The 19,883-nt window shown below is 43.2% G+C and overlaps 1 protein-coding gene and 1 non-coding gene across 5 annotated transcripts in view; one reads left to right on the plus strand and one right to left on the minus strand.

The window, feature by feature from the left end:
- Positions 1–8,792: 8,792 nt before the first annotated feature.
- On the minus strand, positions 8,793–8,864 carry TRNAV-UAC (transfer RNA valine (anticodon UAC)). The gene has a single exon. It is a non-coding gene; the product is annotated as a tRNA-Val (tRNA).
- Positions 8,865–10,863: 1,999 nt separating this feature from the next.
- MLLT3 (MLLT3 super elongation complex subunit) overlaps positions 10,864–19,883 on the plus strand; it is a 155,298-nt gene continuing 146,278 nt past the window's right edge. For 2 of the 4 annotated variants that reach the window (XM_056848670.1, XM_056848673.1), the window contains exons 1-2: positions 10,864–10,981; positions 12,181–12,361. In XM_056848670.1, the coding sequence (XP_056704648.1) occupies positions 10,970–10,981; positions 12,181–12,361 (193 nt within the window). In that variant the 5' untranslated portion in view covers positions 10,864–10,969. Of the gene's footprint in view, positions 10,982–11,948; positions 12,047–12,180; positions 12,362–19,883 lie in introns of those variants that run through there. The other 2 variants (XM_056848669.1, XM_056848672.1) reach the window with 1 other exon arrangement.

The following is a 19,883-nucleotide window of genomic DNA, read 5'->3' on the forward strand; positions in this document are numbered from 1 at the left end:
AAACTGGGGGCCAGTACCTGGATAAATGTGTAGTTTCAATCACATATTCAGCTGTATGTTATAATGTGTTATATTTGCTGATGGTGTTTTGTAATGGCTTATGGCCCTATACAAATAAATGTATGCATTCATTCATTCATTCATTCATGCATTGAATGTAACATGAGAATTACTGAACGCGCATATAAAGAAAAATCAAGTGTACATGGGTTGTATGTTCATTGTAACTTGTGAACAGGGCTTGTTTCTCTCCCTTAGATGTGTGGGTATATGTTCCTTGCACCTGTACAAATCTGCAATAAGTCATAGAAGTTTAGACACTACCTCCAGGTATGTCGGCCCCTAGGAGAGGACTGAGAAAGCATCACTATACCCAAGCTAGGGCCTGTTGCTCAGTTCTGCTCTCAATATTCCATCCCTTTAATCCTCTTCAGGCCGTTTTAAACACTCCCCCCTAACACACAAATGGGTTGATTTGCAATTTTTTCTGCAAACTTCAGGAGTCCCCCAAATATTCAAGGAACCCAAGTCTGGGTGGCTCCATTTTAATCCTTTCATCATCTGTACAGGAGGAAGCCAGTGTTGTATAGTGGTTAGAATGTCAGAGTACAATCTGGGTGACCCAGGTTCGAATCTCTTCTCTTTCATGGAAACTTGCTAGGTGACCTTGAGGGAGTCACACACGCTCAAGCTGCCTAACCTACCTCACAGGATTGTTAGAGAAAAACGATACAATGGAGGATACAGAAAGATGTAAGTTGCTTTGGGTTCTCATTGGGGAGAAAGGTGGGGTTTAAATGAGGTAAATAAATACGCCAGTTTACTGTTCCTTTTTTAAAATAGCAAATTCCTTTTGTTACACTGTTTCTTGCCCTCACTTCCCTCCTGAAAACTGTAGAGCAAAGCACACAAGCATGAAACACAGGCTACATCTTTGTAAGATGTGGGGTGTGAGAATGTGTCTCTGCCGCAGCAGCAGCTGCAAACAGTGTGGGAAGGGATGGAAAGAGTGCCCCCCCCACACACACACTCACATTCAAGAGCTGCTCACTGCAGCCACCACCCCCATTTTGCCTCCATTTTCTCATTGCACCTGCACAGAAGCACACAAACTACAACAGTTTTGTCTCGTTCCCCCATCCCCTGTGGCCAAGAACTCATCATTTCCCCACACTTTCCCTTTCTTTACCAAGGCACACTATAATGCTACAGCACTAGGGTTGCCAACCTCCAGGTACTGGAGCCATTTTGAGCAGCCTTTTGGAGCAGCAAGACCTATATCTGTATCAGATTGCTACTATTGCATCTACAAAGAATAATTATACAATATTTATGAAGACTTCAGCTGATGAAGCTGCTGTTTTGCAGTGAAAATGCTTGAAGAGTATCCGGACCGCGTTACTGTTCCATCCTCATCCAGCTTTCCTCGTGTTGAAAACAACCTTAAGATAAGACATTCACTTACCTTGAAAAAAGAAAAAGACTTTCTACATTGATCTCACTTGTATATATAATTATAGTTGTTTTCACTTGTTTGTAGATGTTACACGTCTTTCACAATATGTTTGCATAGTTTGCTTGAGTATTATTGTATCTTTTTGTTTGAGCTTAGTACTATACTTCCATAATTAAACCTCCAGGTACTAGCTGGAGATCTCTTGCTATTACAACTGATCTCCAGCCGATAGAGAACAGTTCACCTGGAGAAAATGCCGCTTTGGTCATTGGACTCTATGGCATTGAATCCTTCCCCTCCCCAAACCCTGCTCTCCTCGGGCTCCACCCCAAAAATCTCCCATCGGTGGCAAAGAGGGACCTGGCAACCCTATACAGCACACCTTAGCAGGAAATGTGGGGGGGAAGCCCTTTAAAGGTCTAAAAGGGGACAGGAACATAAAACTTAACTCTGCTTGAAGATGGAGCTTTGCTCCACCCTGCTGCCATGGAAGCATAAACTATCACCAGGGCCGTCCCACACTGGCTCAAACCAAATCACCTCATTCTTAATTATTTATTTACCTTATTTATAGCCCACCACTGTCACTGAGACTCAAAGTGGATTACACTGTGTAAAACCATGCATTCAAATAGCACAAAGCATCCAATAAACAGTGTAGTAGGACTACAAACAACAGAAATGATACCTCCCCTCTTAAGTATCAGACATGGTATATCATAAACAATGCAAGAATTGGGATTACAAACTAAAAAGCAATGCAGTAAGACCAAGGTAATACATGCAGTTAACAGTGGGATAGACTACAATCCTGTTCCCTTTATACAGTTTCAGGAATACAAAATGACATGTAGATGGATGGCAGTGCTTCATATCTTTGCAGCATGTCCTGACAGCAACATAATTGTTCTCAGTTTGCCATTTGTATTTGGGATAGTTTTTGATTTTTCAGTGGGGATACTTCAGAATGTAGGCTTTTGTTAGGGTAGTTTGTGAGGTATGAGCTATGCAATATTGCAGCCTTACACAGTCATGTAGAAGCGCCTGCATGTTCTTGTGCCATGGGTATGGACAGGAAGAAAGGCTACTGGGTGTGTGTGTGAAAGTGCTATGTATACTGTGGGGAGGGAGCCACATGTACATTGAATGAACACCTGCCCATCTTCAAAACCACAGTTTGGACACAGCCCTTTAAAGTGTGTGTATTTGTGCGTGTATTTATCTCAGCACATCTTAGCAGTTTATTGTAAAGTTGCTGCTAATTTGATATATCCGTTGCTCCTTTTTGCTTTGTTAAATCTCAGGTGGACCCTAGAAATCTAGTCTTGCTCAGGGTCCCTTAGAAAGGTCAAGTAAGGACAAGAGCTCAAAGATTATTTACGCCATCTGCTGGCAAAATGTATCATTCTCCTAGAGGTCATTGTTTCTTTCTTATTCAGGTTTAAAAAAATTAAACTTCCTTTGAAGATTTTGTACACATTGTTTATTGCGAATAAGAAAACAGTACCTCTTATAAACATGAGAAAAATACCATGTGGACTTGATATATATTGGATGGAAAACTGTATTATGAACCACTGTAACTCGTGTGTGTGGGTCTTCCCTTCAACATATCTCTGTATTCCAAGTCAGGGTTTTCACTACAAGTACAATTTTTATTTTTTCATGTTAAAAAGATGACTTGACTGAACTAGTAGTGATGTAAACACTACTTAAATAATATTGGATATGTGACTTTCCTTCTCCAATCCATCATCAGGGGCTGCACTTATTCAATTAGTACATTCTTTGCATTTTTCTTTCCCTTTGTTTCTTAAGACTGCTTTTCTGGTTCTCCAGGAGTGTGTGTGTGCATCTCAAATCTTTGCTGCCTTCTTCATGTACTTAAACTCCTGTGCTCTTTTGTTTATTTTTCATTGGAGATCTGTTTGAGGGCGAGGCCTGTGGAGTCCATCAAAAGGAAAGGCAAATAGCATGCTTTTACAGGCAAGTTACAAGCAGAATAGATTTTTAAAAGATACTCTAATTCAGTGGTTCTCAACCTGGGGCCATATGGCCACCCGGGGGCCCCCAGGATATTCCAAGGGGGGCACAGGTGAAAATTGCTGTGTGCATTTTGCATGGCTGTTAATGCTTCTTTGTTCCTTGGCTATTTACAAACAAAACATTTAAATAGCTACCTTTCTACCTGTAGGACAGGGGGGGCCACAGGAAGGAAACAAGGTCGGAAGGGGGCCACGGTCGGAAAAAGTGAGAACCACTGCTCTAATTTGTGCATTCACGGCAGAACTACTTTTTAAAAAAAACTATTTTATCCCAGAACCTGCTGTCCAATCACTTCACAGCCCAATCCTATGCATATTTACCTGTGCTTAATATGGCTTACTTTCCAGGAAGTGTACATAGGCTTGCAGAGTGGCAAGAAGTACCAGAAAATTCAAAAGGAATTTGGCCTGCTTTTTATTGACAGTCTTTAAGCAAACATATTACAAGTCATGGCAGTTATCCTATGGAAGCCCCATTTAAAACAATGTGAATAATGGAATGTATGGTCAGAACTATTACTTTACACTGCAGTCCTAAGCAGTGTTACACCTTACAAAGTCAAGTTTGTGTTAAACTTACTTGCAGATCCATTTCTGGATTTTCAAATTTAAACAATAGCATAGCTGAATGCTATTTATGAGTACTTGGAAATTATTCCCACTCGGTCAATTATACATTCCAAATACGTTATCGTTTATTTCCTAAGTTCTATGTAAATTTCTGGTTTTTTTCTGATTCTGAAGAAAGGCTTTACCCATCAGAACTTTCAGCTAATGATCATGTTTACAGGTCATTCTGTCTCTGTGCCTCACTGCTCTGTCTTCAGCCATTCCTAATTGCAAATGTTAATAGCTTTAGGCAGTTTTCTGCCAAATAGCCCCTGTATTTCTGCCATGTACAAGCACATTGCATGGGATTCTGGGCATGTTCTGGGATTGCACCTCAGATCATATGAGGCCACGGGCAAGCCCATAAGAGAAATATAATGTGGGTGACGCTATACTTTGAAATATTTTCTTTATTGTGTTTGTATAAATTTCTTTCTTAAGTAGGGACCCACAAAGGACTGCAACAGCTTCTTCAGTGACCCTACCTTTTTCTTCTATGGGGACCCAAAGGGGCTTAGAAAAATAGTAATAATTTTGTTTCCATTTTCAGTCAAAGAAACACAAGTTTTCTAGGAGGAGGAAGAGGGAGTTCAGTAGCTTTCTATTTTATGCCTGTTTGCCATCAAAGAATTACACCAGTGATGTTTCTCTCCTGTGACTTGTAATAGATTATCTGGTCTTTTAACAGTATGTAGAAGCATATTTTAAAAGAAATTATATGTGACTTATATAATTCCCTATAAAGATGATCTCACTAGGGTTGTGTATGCTTTATGGTCATTTATCCGTGGGTACTTGGACTCACATAACGTTTGCCCCCTGTCTGACTCGGTTGTTCTTTGGAGTTCTGCATGAGTTTTCCGTCCATTTGAAATGACCTCACTGTCAGCCTTTGCAATATCCGGGTCTTCCCATTCCTCTGTTAACCCGACTCTTTGCTCTTCTGTGAGCTCAGCCTGGCTGAAATCTCTGTGCAGAAGGCAAAGCAGGGGAAACAGAAGATTGCTTTCTCTCACAGCCAATCACAAAGCAGTGTATAAAGAGGCAGGGATTCAAATGCTTCCTCAGAGCTCTTTCTGAGCAAAATAAATGCTTTTTAAAACTGAGGCTTGGATTCCCCCCCCCTTCTTTCAGATTGCTCCGTTCTTTGTTTATTGTTCTTAAAATGCTTTTTTATGCGGCAATTGGGTTTTTTTGGGGGGGATTTTCTCTCACAGTGAGTACTGCAAAGTAAACCAATTACAAACCGGTATTTAAAGGGGTGGGACTTGATTTGAGTTTGGAGACTGCTGGTGCAGAGATTCCCAACTGGAAAGTGTGGGTCCAGCCAGCAATGAACCTCAGGTAAAACTCCCATGCATAAATGACCTATGTTGTCCAAGTTTTCTTCCCAGGGAGGAAGTTGTTTTCAAGATACTAAGCAAACCCAAAGGGGGTATTTGCTCTTAGCAAATAATTCACTAATAAACCTTTGGGCCTGAAAGAACTCTGTGCCACTTAAAAGCTTGTGTGTTCACTCCAGTTAAAGTGAAGCACATAAGTAAAGCTCTGCTGGATCAGACCAAAGGTCCATGTAGCTCAGCAACCTGTCTTCCATAGATGCCAACCAGATGCTTCGGAGTAATACATAGGCAGGGCATGAAAATAAAAGCTTTCCCATGTTGTCTCCCCACTCCTGTTATTCATTGGTACTAGGGTTGCCAGCTCCCTCTTCGCCACCGGCAGGAGGTTTTCGGGGCGCAGCCTGAATAGGGCAGGGTTTGGGGAGGGACTTAAATGCCATAGACTCCAATTGCCGAAGTGGTCATTTTCTGCAGGTGAACTGATTTCTATCGGCTGGAGAACAGTTGTAATAGCAAGAGATCTCCAGCTAGTACCTGGAAGTTGGCAACCCTTATTGGTACTGCCCTTGAAATGGAAGTTTCATTTCATGACCATGGCTAGTACTAGCTGAACATGTGTACACATGAACACAGAAAGCTGCCTTATACAGTCAGAGTATTAGTCTGTTAAGGTCAGTACTATCTACACTGACTGGCAGAGGCTCTCCAGCATCATAGGCAAATGATGTCTTTCACATCATTTGCTACCTAATCTTTTAACTGGAGGTGTCAGGGATTGAACCTTGGACCTTTTGCTTTACCACTCTGCTGTGGCCCTTCCCTGAGCTGCTGATGGACCTATTCTGTATGAATTTGTCTAGGCCTCTTTTGAAATCAGCTAGGCTATTAGCCACCACTATGTATTGTGGCAGTAAATTCAATTACTTAATTATGCATTGTGTGAAGTCTGTCCTATATCTACTTCTCATCAGTTGTATTGGGTGCAATTGTATCACAAGCATATCTAATTCTCAATGTGGCCACTTCTCAATTCTCAATATGGATACTTAAATTCAGACACTACAGCCATGAACAGACAAGACAGATCTTTCTACAAACCTGAGAATATGCCTAGGTTTTCAGAAAAATCTGAAATGTAAAAGGGGGGCTAAGCTCCCCCATAATAGAAGCAGCATCAGTACCTTTAAGAAAGGCGATCTCAGTGAGCATTGTTAGGGTTGCCAGGCAACCACAAGAATACTGCATTGTCAGCCTTCAAACCTTGGTTTCTGTCAGTAAAAGCAGAGGGAAGACACTTTCTAGAGCTATTTTGTCCTCCCAGTGCACCCCTACTGCCCTCCGTCCTGCCCTGGAGGGAGAACTGCAGTTGTGGCTATAACTTGGATGTGAGGGCAATCTGGCCGCGACATCTGTCACCCCATTGATCACCAGGGTTGATTCGGCTGATCTGGCTATAACTTGATGCCACACAACTCGCCTGGGCCCAATGGCAGCATCTGCCTAACTTGCATGACTTGGGAGTTAGAAAAAAAACCCAAATTTTACAAGCAATATCTGCTTCTTTAAGAGAAGAATGCTGCTGAGATCTCAAAAGACTACTTTGTGAGATGTCAGTGGCCAGTTTGGAGATTGCTAAGAAATCTGCAACCAACATTGTTGAGGATTCCACGCCTCAGTTTATGTCAGCATGGGATATGGCGGGGGGGGGGGGGGGAGAAAGAGACTAACAGTGCAATCCAGCCCACTAAAATGTTACTCCAGCCCACTAAAATGAATGGACTTAGACTGGAGTAACTCTCCTTAGGATTGCACTGTAAAAAAGTAAAGGGAGGAAGGGAAGGTAAAGCTGGAGGGGGGAAAGAACAAAGATAAAATGGCAATGCTGAAGATGCTAAAAACAGAGGGACGGGCAAAGGCTGCCACGGGGAGGAACATGAAAAGGCAAGTAGGTAGGTAGAAGGGAAGGGGAGAAGCTTCAGGCAAAGCCAGAGAAAGGCCCAGAGAGAAAGCAAGAGGACGTGGGGAAATGAGATTTTTACTGGTTCCCCACTTGTAATTTTATAAACCTATTATCAAGCATAGCCCTGATCTGGATGGCCTAGGCAAGCCTGATCTCATCAGATCTCAGAAGCTAAGCAGGGTCAGCCCTGGTTAGTATTTGGATGGGAGACCACCAAAGAATACCAGGGTTGCTGTGCAGAGGAAGGCACTGGCAAACCACCTCTGTTAGTCTCTTGCCATGAAAACCCCAAAAGGGGTCCCCATAAGTCGGCTGCGACTTGACTGCACTTTACACACACACACACACACACACACATTATCAAGCATGCTCTTACATTGGTCTTTACGTTCTTTTTGTCATTTACCAAACTTTTACAAAACTGCAGGGGTTTTTTGTTTTTTTGTTTTGCTTTTCTAAACTTCACAAATGTGTTTAACAAATATGCCTCCCCAAATGCCTCCCAAAAACCTCAACATTCTTCAGAAGCCTATCTGGGATTGCTCAGTGAGATTGTCAATAAAAGATGGACACTCTTCTCTGAATGATCAGTCGCTAACCTTAACCATACCATCCATGTGTAGCTGCAGAAGAACACTGAGTCCATCCCAAATATCATATTCTTCGGTCCAAACTAGTTAATCTTTATCCTATGGGGAAAAAGATAACAGGCACCCATATCTTCTCATATGTAGGGAGAAAAGCAGTTTGAGAATGGGATTTTAAGTGAGAAAATAGCTGAATGGAAAACAGTGAAACAGCTCCCCCTGACACACACCCCATTCATTTCCTGAACCAGATAGCCTCACAGGGGTTATTTTTCAAACAGCCTTGTTGAGGCTGCAATGTTTAACATAGGCAAAAAATCAGGTGAAAAGATGCATGCGAGCACATGAAGCTGCTTTATACTAGCCCTGCACTCATGACTCCTCTGTGTATTGACTGAATGCACAGAGAAGGAAAGTGGAGAGGAGCATGCTTGTCCTGCCTCCCCACCTCTTTGGGATCTCCGCCATGTGAACATGGCACCTATGTATGGCAGTGTATATACTTTTGATTGTCAGCATTCAAAAACGGCATCCCCAGTAACAAAGTGGAAGCCTATGGGCAAATATTTCTTCTTCACGTTCCCACCATGCAGATAACCCAATGATTGTGTGAGAGATGGGGACAGAGGGTTTATGCCTGTTCTTCCTCCTTGCATGGAGGGGTCACTGTGGAGGGCTACAGAATCAGACCACTGGTCTTTTAGCTTCCACTAACTATGCAGCGGCTGTCCAGGGTCTCGGGCCAAGGTCTCAGCAGCTCTTTCACATCACCTACCACCTGATACTTTTAACTGGGGTTGCCAGGGATTGAACCTGGGGCCTTTTGCATGTAAAGCGAATGCTCTACCACCGAGCCACAGCCCTGTCCTGTGTACTTGCATGTTATGTTTAGTTTGGCCCTAAATTCAGGCAGAATAACTATGAAGCCTAACATCCACTGCAGACATTATTGTTTCTGTATAACTGTTCAGGCACCATAGCTATTCTCTTCTCCCTGGCCAATTGTTTCCACTTAGCATTTCCCCCCTTCGTTTCTTTCTAGAATTTACTGTGCTGCACAACTCATACAGTAGGATCTAGAGAGTGTCTGATACCTTTCTTGAAATTAAACAATGCTAACCCCTTAGTCTGCCGCAGATCAGAGAGCAACCACCCTTGAATATCAGAGTAGCATTGGGGCAAGCAGATAGTTTCCCGTTCCCCAGGAACCTAACCGGATTACTGCTCTTTATATGGATTACACTTGCTGGTTGCTAAAGCGCATCAAGTTTCTAATACAGTTTATACCCATTACAGTTAAGAATTTATCTGCTATTTTGAGACTGCTGCTTTGCTCCACGTGTTCCTAAGAGGGTTTACTCACGAGATTTGATGCAACGTGATCAAAAGAAAAACAGCTTCTACATCGAGCTTGTTAGGAGCTAGAGGTTGATCCCAGAATCTATTCTTTTATGCTGAAGTTCAGTTCTGAAGCAGAATAACCAAAAGTAAAGGCTCTGAGTATGTGCAGATTGATTATTCCTTGTGGTTGAGCAACTCCAGCCCCCCTCGATTAGGGGAATATAACTTCAAAGGATGAAGGCTTTCAGAGGGGCTTGTCCCAGTAATTTCTCTTCTAAAGGCCACCATGAGTTTATTGCTGGTTTTGGGGAGAAGCCAGATCCACAGTAAGCACAAGTGCATTTTCTGCAGCAATTGGATCTTTACCCCTTTCCACGCTGAAAATATTTAGTCTTAATTACGACCTGCAGAAAGGCAACTTCTAATAGCTGTGTTGCCATTAGGATCCAAATGTATTAAAATTAATTCCGCGTAAGTCATTTCAACTTTCCGTGCCCTAGAAAGCCATGTCCCTGTTCCCTCTCTCGAAGCGTCTGATTAAAACAAACATTTAACCCCCCCCAGTTATATGCTTTTAATTGTTTCTATTAATTCCAGCAAGAAGCATTTAATTGACGAGTATTTCGCCAAAACACTTAAAATGTGATCTTTTATTTCAGAAATCTGCTCCCCCTTCTCATTAAAAAATAAAAAAAAGCTGCTAAAAAAATCCCAGACAGTCTATGCCTTCCCCCATGGCCCGTTTAGCTAGGAGCTAAAAGGGTTCTAGACATTGGGCGAAAACGCACGGTCGCTTGAGCCTCCTTTCTTCCTTGTTCCAGCCAGGATTCAGCCAGGATCGAACGCACGGACGTTCTTCCCTGTTCCAGCCAGGATTCAGCCGGGATCGAACGCACGTTCCTGGCTGAACCCTGGCTGGAACAGGGAAGAACGTTCGTGCGTTCGATCCTGGAACAGGGAAGAACGTTCGTGCGTTCGATCCTGGCTGGAACAGGGAAGAAAGGAGGCTCAAGCGACCGCGCGTTTTCGCCCATTGGTTACATTCCAACAGTATTTAATCCGGTTTTTATTCTCCGATCTCGGGGCTTGACTTTGGGGGCGGGCAGAGCTCCCCCCTCCTCCCCTCCCAGAACCTGTTACTTTGAGGGGCGGCATCGGCAGGACACAGGCGGGGCGGGGGGAGGAGGTCCCTTGCAGCAGCAGCGTGGCCCCAGTTGGCACGCAGGGCTTCCTCGGTCGCTCCCCCCCCCTCGGGCTCGCGTCGCTTTTGATTGGCTCAGCCTGCCTCTGCCATTCCCCCCCTCCTCCTCCCTCCCCGGTGGTGGTGCGGGCCCGGTGTTGTGTCTGCGAGAGTGTCAGGGCTCGGAGGGGGGGGGGTGCAAGCAGGGCGCATGCTCTAGGGAGAGCTCGCCGCCGCTCGTCGAGGCAAGAGCTGGGGGCTCCGTTGAATAAGCGAGCGTCAGACAGGGAAGAAGGAGGAGGAGGAAGAAGAGGGGGGGAAAGAGAGCGAGAGGAAGAAGGTGTCCGCCATGGGCTCGCTGCTCCCGTGCGCATTCGCAGTCTCTCCATGAATTAGAGCTGGAAGGGCGGGGGCGGGGGAGAGCGGAGACACCCCAGGGCCCCCAGGCATGGCCAGCTCGGTGAGTACATGCAACCCCTCCCTCCTTTCCCTGCCTCCTCCGTCTCCCCGCGCTGCCCAGACACCCGTTTAGCGCTTCCAATTAGAGAGAGGTTGGTGGGGGCGGTGGGGGAATTCCCCCCTTCCCTCTCCCGTGTGTGTGTGGGGCTGCCTCCCCCTCCCTCCACCCTCCCCTCCCTCTGTGCAATCGCATGCAGCGCGCGCTCGCTTCGCACACGCGCGCCCATCGTGCTGGTGGATCATAACCCAGCCATATTCCTGCAAGCCGCGCGCGCCAAAGGGGGGGACCGGCTGGCTCGCCGCGCAGGATGGTGCGTTCGCCCCGGCTTCTCTGACAGCCGGCGGCGACCCTCTTTCTCGGCCCCCCTCCCCCCCCCTTGCATGCAGTCGGGCGTTCGGGTGTCCCGCGAGCTGCCCCCCCCTTTTCTTTTTTTTACTGAAATCATAGCGACCTCCTTGTCTTCAATGGCAACCCCCGCCCCACTGTTGCTCGGCGCCTTTGCGTGCAGCGCGTTAAATGCGCCCTGGACATCGGCAAGCCAGCCCTTGGGAAGGCAATCGATGCATAAGCAGGCAAATGATATATATATATATATATATATATATATATATATATATATATATATATATATATATATATATATATATATATATATATATTGGTTTGATCTTTACGCTGAATCTATCAGGATGGCGCCTTCCTATGAAAAAGGGCTTCTCCTTCTAAGGGCGAAAACGCACGGTCGCTTGAGCCTCCTTTCTTCCCTGTTCCAGCCAGGGTTCAGCCAGGATCGAACGCACGAAGGTGCGTTCGATCCTGGCTGGACCCTGGCTGGAACAGGGAAGAAAGGAGGCTCAAGCGACCGTGCGTTTTCGCCCAAAGGCTTCATCCCCTATTATCCCCCCCTATTATCCCCCCCTATTATCCCCCCCCCATCCTTGTCCTGATCGCATTATTTCAGCCTACATTCCGTTACAATCCCAGCTGCACTGGCACTGGGAATGCCTATTTAAGGGGTGAAGGATGGCTTCCCACCCACCTCTTCAGCAGACAGATATTTTCTTTGTGTGCATCTTTGGGTTTTGTCCCTTTTTTTTTCAGAGAAGCTTGAAACTTGCTGGGGGGTGGGTGGGGAGGAATTCCTTGTCTCTCTTTCCTGCTCATTGTTACATCTCTCTTTTTGTCTCTCCTCTCTTTAGTGTGCTGTTCAGGTGAAACTGGAGCTTGGGCATCGGGCCCAGGTGAGGAAGAAGCCCACTGTGGAGGGTTTTACCCATGATTGGATGGTATTTGTAAGAGGACCGGAGCATAGTAACATTCAGCACTTTGTGGAGAAAGTCGTCTTTCACTTGCATGAAAGCTTCCCTAGGCCAAAAAGAGGTAGGGTTGCGACACAAAGGTGTCTTGATAAATCCCCATTTAATGTGTTTGCATAAGGGGGGAGGGAAACAGTCGTCTTTCAAACTCCTGGCTTTGCCTGCTTGTTCTCAGAGTTGGCAGGCGGCAGCAGCCACTGCCCTTTGCAAAGAACTGCAGCCAGGGTGGGGGGAAATGATTGCCTGATAGAAAAACGACCCTCAGGTGTAGCAAAGGAAGGAGAGGGAGACTTTGATAATTCTTGAGATGTCGGGGTAAACAGCTGATGGGTTTGCAGCAGTTTCCTGTGGGGAGACAATAGCAGGTTCCTGCTTCCTGCACCTGAGCATTTTCTCTCAGTGCCTCCTCCCCCCCCCCATGACTCTGTTTGGTTGCTTCTACAGTGATACTTAATTTCCACTGTTGCTACAGCTCATTGGGCAAAGGTTGTATTTGATTTGGGTGCCCGTGGTATTTTCATGCTTTATTCTCATTAACAGTGTTTACATTCTGTACTTTGTGTGGGAGGTGGGCCGCGATACATGGATTGGGCTTGTTTGTTTCTCTGTTGCTGCTTGTTATTTTTTCTTTGCCACCATTAGGGGTCTTTTCTTTTTTCTTTTTTGCGTTGTGCTCCTAAATAGTACATGTGTAAGAACTGAGATGAGTATTTTCTTCAAGTGTTGGCTGCTCCAAGTTTCAGGACAGATATTTGCTTAGCTTATGTTCCTATGCACTTTTTGTGATTGTGTTCTTGGGACAGACTGGTCATTGCCATGCGTTTTAAAAAACGTGTACCCTTGAGGGGTACTAAACTATAAAGGGTGAAAGTGATATTTCCTTTAGTTTAGGGAGATTTAAGAAGGCTTTGTTTTCAGTTTTAGTTCTTTTGACTTCCAAGCTGTTGTCTTGAGTGTTTTAGTTGGATTAGTGAAGGTAACATTCACAATAAGGTGCTTTGTTTGGGAACAGGTTTGTTTATCTAAGTAGACACAATGATTAGTAGTTATCGGCTGTCTGATCAGTAATCTTTATTGGTATCTGGAACTCCTGCAGTCCCATAGAATAACTTCCTAATAGATTCATTCTGCTTAAAACTGAGTGAGAATTATCGAAACTACATAGGGCCAAATAAAGGAGGAGGAAGGACTGAGGGCCTGTTAAGCTCTTCTGTGTGTCTTTTTGTGTCATTAAAGAGTATGCTTCTTTAAAAAAAACTAAAAAGGCTTCCTAATAAGAAATGTACTCTCCCCTTCTCTATGGCTGCATTCCTCTTTGAAAACTTGCAGTCTGTTGACTGACTGGAATAATTTCACTGCCTACTGAGTATCAAGGTTTTTTTTAATCCTTATAATATGAATTGTCCAAAGTTGTTTTTGTGTCACCTCTGGTGTTGTTGGAGAGCCAGTGCACAGCACACGTTTTCATGTGTTATTGCTTTAGTACTTGGGAACAAAATATTTTACCTTTCAGAATGGCTTTCTTCAGAGTTTTCATTTTCACTACGTAGAAATTCATTTCTAGGTGATATAGAAACTAACAGAGGGATGCAGTAAGTCTGGGTAAATTTCCCTCCTGTACAACAACCGGAATGATATACTGATAAATGGTAGCAAGTTGCTTGTTTCGGGAAGGGTTTGTTTTCTGTGCTGCAGCGGTTGCTTCTGACAGTCTGCCTTGATTCCCCAGGCTTAATGATTTTCTGTCCAGCCTGAGGGAACATAGTTCTCCAGACCTGGGGATTGTTGCTAGGTGTGGTGTGCCTGTGTGTGTATGCATGTGTGCAGCTGCTTTATATACAATTGGTGAAGGGATTTATGGCTGCTGCTGGAAGCTGAAGTTCCAGGATGTATATTCTGTTGCTGAATTCCCCCCCCCCCCACACACACACACACACTCTTTTTGGAGAGCCATTGTTTCAAAATGTTGGCGTGGGATTGGTTTTTTGTTTTTAATTTGTCTATGTGTTTTTCCACGATGTGACAAGTGCTAGGAAAAATGCCAGCTCATATAGCCCCGGAGAGGGCTTGTCATATTGTAATTACACATGACTCAGATTGTAAGAGAACACTATTCACTGGGGATACATAGCAAGGAGTTAAAGCTGTGCTAAATATGCCAGTCACCTGTGCAGTTGACTTCAGCTTTTGTGGCCTTACAAAACTAATGAGAGATCAAGAGACGTGCCAGAAACCTTTCTGGTCATGTCAGACCTCTGCCTCATAAAAGGATGAGTGCTTTCTAGTGATGCTTCCGATTCTGTTTTAGCAACCCCCAGCATTTACTTCCTCTAAAAAAATCAATATTTGATGTTGATGCTAAACATTTCCCTGGTGAGCTAGGAAGTGAAAGAGGGTTACTCAGTTTCTGTGATCCGTAGAAGTTGATCTGTGCAAGAAGTTCATCTTTTATCCATTCATCTCAGCTGCGTTTTGGGATTTACTTACTTTGAATATTAAGTCTGCTGTAAAACACAGTGGGAGGGCCTTGTTAGTCTGTTGCAGCAAAACCAAAAGAGGAGTTTTGTAGCACCTTAAAGACTTAGCAGCTGTACTGTAGCATAATTTCTCACGTACTTCAGCAGATGTAGAAATTAATGATATATATTCAGTGCAATCCTGAACAGCTACACCCTTCTAAATCCAGTGGACTCATTTTAGGATTCCACTGATTGCCTATGAAAGATTGTGCTACAGTTATCTCTCTTAGTTTTAGAAGTGTTTTCAAGATACTCCCTACCCCAGTAAAACGTAGTTTAAAAAATCAGTCCTGTTAACTGAACATTAGCTTTCATTGGCTGCAGCTTGGTTTGTTTTGGCAGGCACCGTAGTGAAAATGTTGCCTATTGCTAAGGAAAAGATAGCTGATAGTCTTCTGATGGGTTTTCAGATTGGTGTGAAAAGTACAATCCAAGTGAAATATCAGTGTCTTGAGACTGATTCCCTTCCTAAATGGCTCCTTTAACCAAATTGTGTTTGTTGCTACACTAATTCATTTCAGTGCTAGTGGAACTGTTGGTTCAAATACTTGATGTATATACTAGGCTGATGGGTCATTGGGGCAACACTGTCATCTATATGGATTACAGTACAACTGTTCTGGTTCCTGTTTATCTGGTGCTTTTGGGGGGACTGCCAACTACTTGATTACAATACATTTAACTCTCTTGTGTCATCTCTTAAATATTTTTCTATAAAAATAGTTCTTAAGCATGTGAGTAGAAGAATTCTTGATATGTTTTCTACTGTTATGCAGTGTTTCTCAAGCATGTACTGATCTATATTTTGGCACTATATAGGAATGCTTTTGTATTTTTGTACTATCTCTACAAAAGTGTTTTTGTAGAGTGTTGTTGTGTTTAGTATGACTGGTGCTTTCCCCATTGACATTACAGAATATAACAACTCTGGTTTGGGGGGGGTTATGGTTGAAATTTTGGGATCATTTTGAAAGGATGTTGGACATTTTCTTAATTCAACTACAAAAAAATGGTGAACCTTCCTTTTGGAAATAGAGGCTTGCACCCTGTTTTATATGGTGGTACATTCTGGCAAACAGGAGAGTAGATCTGCTTTGTCTGGCAGAGGGGCGCGTGTGTGTGAAGACTTATTTGAGTCAGCAGCATGATGGTGGGAAACAAATTTACAGCAGAAGGAGAGGATCACATCACTTCTGAGGAAAGGTGAGAGCAATGCTAATCCTTAAGAATCTGGATTACTCATAAAGTAATGCAACTGAAAGATGTGGTGGCTTGTGTAACTGTTGTTGGAGTTCCTGTTGCTTGTTAGATGGGCAGCTTATGTTAACCCTTAACACAGCACACAAAGTGCAGACTGGTCAAGCAAATTTACACTTTTCCGGTTTTGTATGATTGCCTTAAAATGTCCATTATTTTTAAAAGAAGTTCAGGCATATTATAGAATTTGCGAGGCATACCCTTGGAGGAGGTGATGAATATACTTCATTACCTAAGAGGTATTCAATAGAATAGAACTTCTGTATTCAAGGAATTTAGTCTGTTTATCAGTTTCGATCTTACTGCTTTTCACAGAGATAGTTCTAACAAAGATAACCCTTCTCTCCCTCCCCCACTTTGTTCTTTTCCTAAAATAGTTAGATGTCTGAAATGACTGTTCATTAAATGTGTCTTATTTGGGGATGATTGTATCTTTTCACTGTATTTTTGGCCCTATTCTGTTTCTGAGAAAGCTTGTATGACTATGCCCAACTTGGCATGTATTAGCTTATTTAGTGGTATTGCTTGAGGCACCAGTTAAATGGGCCCTGAGGGGTAAGGCTGTAAGTCTATTTAAGTTGATTGGTTTTTTAAATGAACTATTAATTACATGAATATTAAAGTATCTCACTACAGGTAATAGTTTATGTAGGGAACCTGTTTCTTCTGGGACAACAAGAAACAATGTGCAGTTGGCTAATTGCCCTCAGCATATTGCCTGACTCACTCCGTACACAGAATCATTTGCCATCAGAACCAGAAGCTTCATTTTAAACTAATTCCTTTATCTGCACTTTCTGAGTCAAGCAATTTGTTGCTGCTTTATCTTGAAGATGATTTGGTAGAACAAGAACAACTTAATGTGTTGATTCATGTCATGCTACAGAAAACTCATGGGCTCTCACTACCCACTCTTCTTTGGTTCTGAGGAAGTTTAGGAACAATCAGGAGCTGTGTGTCTGTTTACCTCAATCTTGTAGCATCTAATACAACGTGCCTCTGTCCTGACACCGTGATGATTCTGTATTTCCCAGCATCCTTCCACAGGTGTGGGGACAGCAATGGTACCTGTTTTGTTAAAAACCAAATTAAACATTTTAATACATAGGACATACAACAAAGTTAGAAGCTAAACCAGTTTTCTCGTTGTGTTGGCTGCTCCTTGGTGCTGTCTCTGTTGCTCTTTAGAGGCAGGGGGGAAACGTCAGAAATAGGCCCTGGATTGGCATGCAAGCAACTACATATTGTTCTGGTATGGGAGTGTCTTCTTTTCAGTTGAGATGAGATGGAAGTTGGTGGCACCTCCTCAATAGTGGCAGCACTGGGAAGATCTTGGACGGAGGGGTGGGTGAGAAAGGCCACTGGGATGTTCTCTGCTCAGTACTCTTGTGGTCCTGTCTCTGTTGCTTATTGGCAGGAGTCCTGTTGTTCCTCATTCATCTTGCAGAGAGGCTGGTCTCTGATACTGTCTTAAAGAGAAAAGGTTGGGTAGCTGTCGGGTTAGGCTGGCCAGTGAAAGGAGCCTCATTCTTCTTTAGGATGGCTTGTTGCAAGTGGAATCATAGAGGAAGTGTTTGTCATAACATCTAGCCCTTACTCTGGGGTATTTCCTTCCATACTCTAAGCATTTAAGATTGAAGAAATTTTGCTTTTGCACCTAGCTGAGGTCAGTAGTTCTGTAACTAGCAAATATTTTCATGCCTGTATTCATACTGGTATCATTGAAGTATTGAAATTGTTGCTCTTGAGTTTTATTAATTCAGGGAAATTGGCACAAATACTGCATGCACTCCAAGTTGTGTAGTAGTAGGCTGGCTATGTTATCGTTTGGTCCCTTGAGTAGAGTAGCAAGCTGTGTAATTCTGGCACAATATAATCTCTTTAAACTACCAAAATGTTTTATCTGTAATGATGCATTTAATCCTGTTCATTCACTTGCACTGTTTCAAACCCAGAGTATAGAGTATCACTTTGTTGCAGCACAATAGCTGCCTGTCAAACTGATAGCTGCCAATCAAGTATACAGAATAAAATGTGACACAGATCTGTTTATGAAAATGGTTCTAGCTGTAACTAATACAGTTTATAAGTAGAGGTATAAGCTCATTTGATGCTATGCTTTTCTCAGACTTCGGTACTCTCTCCATTGTATGCATTGTAACGGTGCTGTTGATTTCATTCATAAAATATAATTTGGAAGAGTAGTTTTTTGTTAACTTGTCCGTACATCTCTAGGACTTCATGGAGCAAGCTTATAGTGCTCGGTGAAACCAAAAAGTAGTGTATATTGCTCGTGCAACTGGGATCTCTTAAAATGAGAATAAATTATAGTATAGTCTAGCTTAGTGTTTCTCAAACTGGGGTCAGCAAAGTTATTCTAAGGGATCTGTGGAGTGGGAGGTGAGGGGGCATCAAACTCATTGCTGCTACCAGCAGGTGATTGTAGCTGAACCATAATGCAATGGTGGGGGAGCTGCATCCCGCCTGCTTCAGCCTAACTTTCTACTTTAGTGCAGTGGAAGAGCAATATGTTCCAAAATGCTAACAGTAATATGAAAAAGCGCCTTTAGGATTGGGCTCAAAGCCATTCCCCCCCCCCCCAGAAGTATTGAAGTGCAGTAATATCTCATCTGTCAGATGCGTTTTACCAATGATTGTACATAAAATGCTAAGCTTCTTTATGCATTTAATTTTTGCCTCAGAAGCTTTGTTGGAGTAGTCCACATTCACTGGTGGGGATCTTAGATTCATGTTTGTATAGGTTTGAATAAGATGGTTCTCTATTTAAGCTTACCTTTCAATTCCAGAAGTGCAGGGCACAGTTAGATGCTATAATATTTGGGGAGGGGCTGTGGCTCAGTGGTAGAGCATCTGCTTGGCATGCAGAAGGTTCAGTCCCTGGCATCTCCAGTTAAAGGGACTAAGCAAGTAGGTGATGTGAAAGACCTCTGCCTGAGACCTTGGAGAGCTGCTGCCAGTCTGAGTGAACGATACTGACTTTGATGGACCAACGGTCTGATTCAGTATAAGGCAGCTTCATGTGTTCAATATTTATTCCCACTCAGGAATGGGCTGATAATGTGTGAATTTGCAACCTTCTGTGCCCTGTGGCATTTTTTTGAAGCTCTCCCAGTCTCCATCAGCTTTCTGGAGATCGAAAGGACTTGTGAAGGAGGGAGAAGGTGAAGGAGGGAGAAGGTGTAAAAGACCAATGTCCATGAGCATGGTTGCATTCATAGTTGATTAAGATCCAACCCCAACAGTTGTAGTGAGACATAAGATTTCATAGCTTGGAACAAGATTTAAAGGACATGTTTTGCATCTTCCTCTTTTTTCATGTGTTCTTTGATTACTAATTTTACATGCTAATTTTAAAAGCAAGTATTGTGATAAAAATGTAGTGAAAAAGATACTGATGTATTCGGTGCTGGTATACCTTTTATTAAACATTTATTTAAAATTGCAATATTTCCAGGCCAGTTATGTGGAGAATTAGATGTATTTAAGTCAACTGAAATAAGCAATCCTTAGTTAGTCTAACTAAGGGTTGTAGCCTTGAGACATGATGGGCACAGTTACCTTTGTTCACTTATATAGCATGCATAGGATTTAATATATATATGATATATATATAAACATTGCTTGTACACAAGGGGAGCTGAACCTTTACTTCCAGTGTGGGAACCAGGCTGAAGCGAAAAGTAGCTGAAGAAAAAGAGCATGGCTAGGTAAGGGGGGAGGGGGAATAGACTTCAGTTCTCATCAGTGCACACGTTTTGTTGTAAGAGAATTAGGCCTTCACACTTTCTA

This window comes from Euleptes europaea, chromosome 4 (assembly GCF_029931775.1).
Source record: "Euleptes europaea isolate rEulEur1 chromosome 4, rEulEur1.hap1, whole genome shotgun sequence".
Taxonomy (NCBI): domain Eukaryota; kingdom Metazoa; phylum Chordata; class Lepidosauria; order Squamata; family Sphaerodactylidae; genus Euleptes; species Euleptes europaea.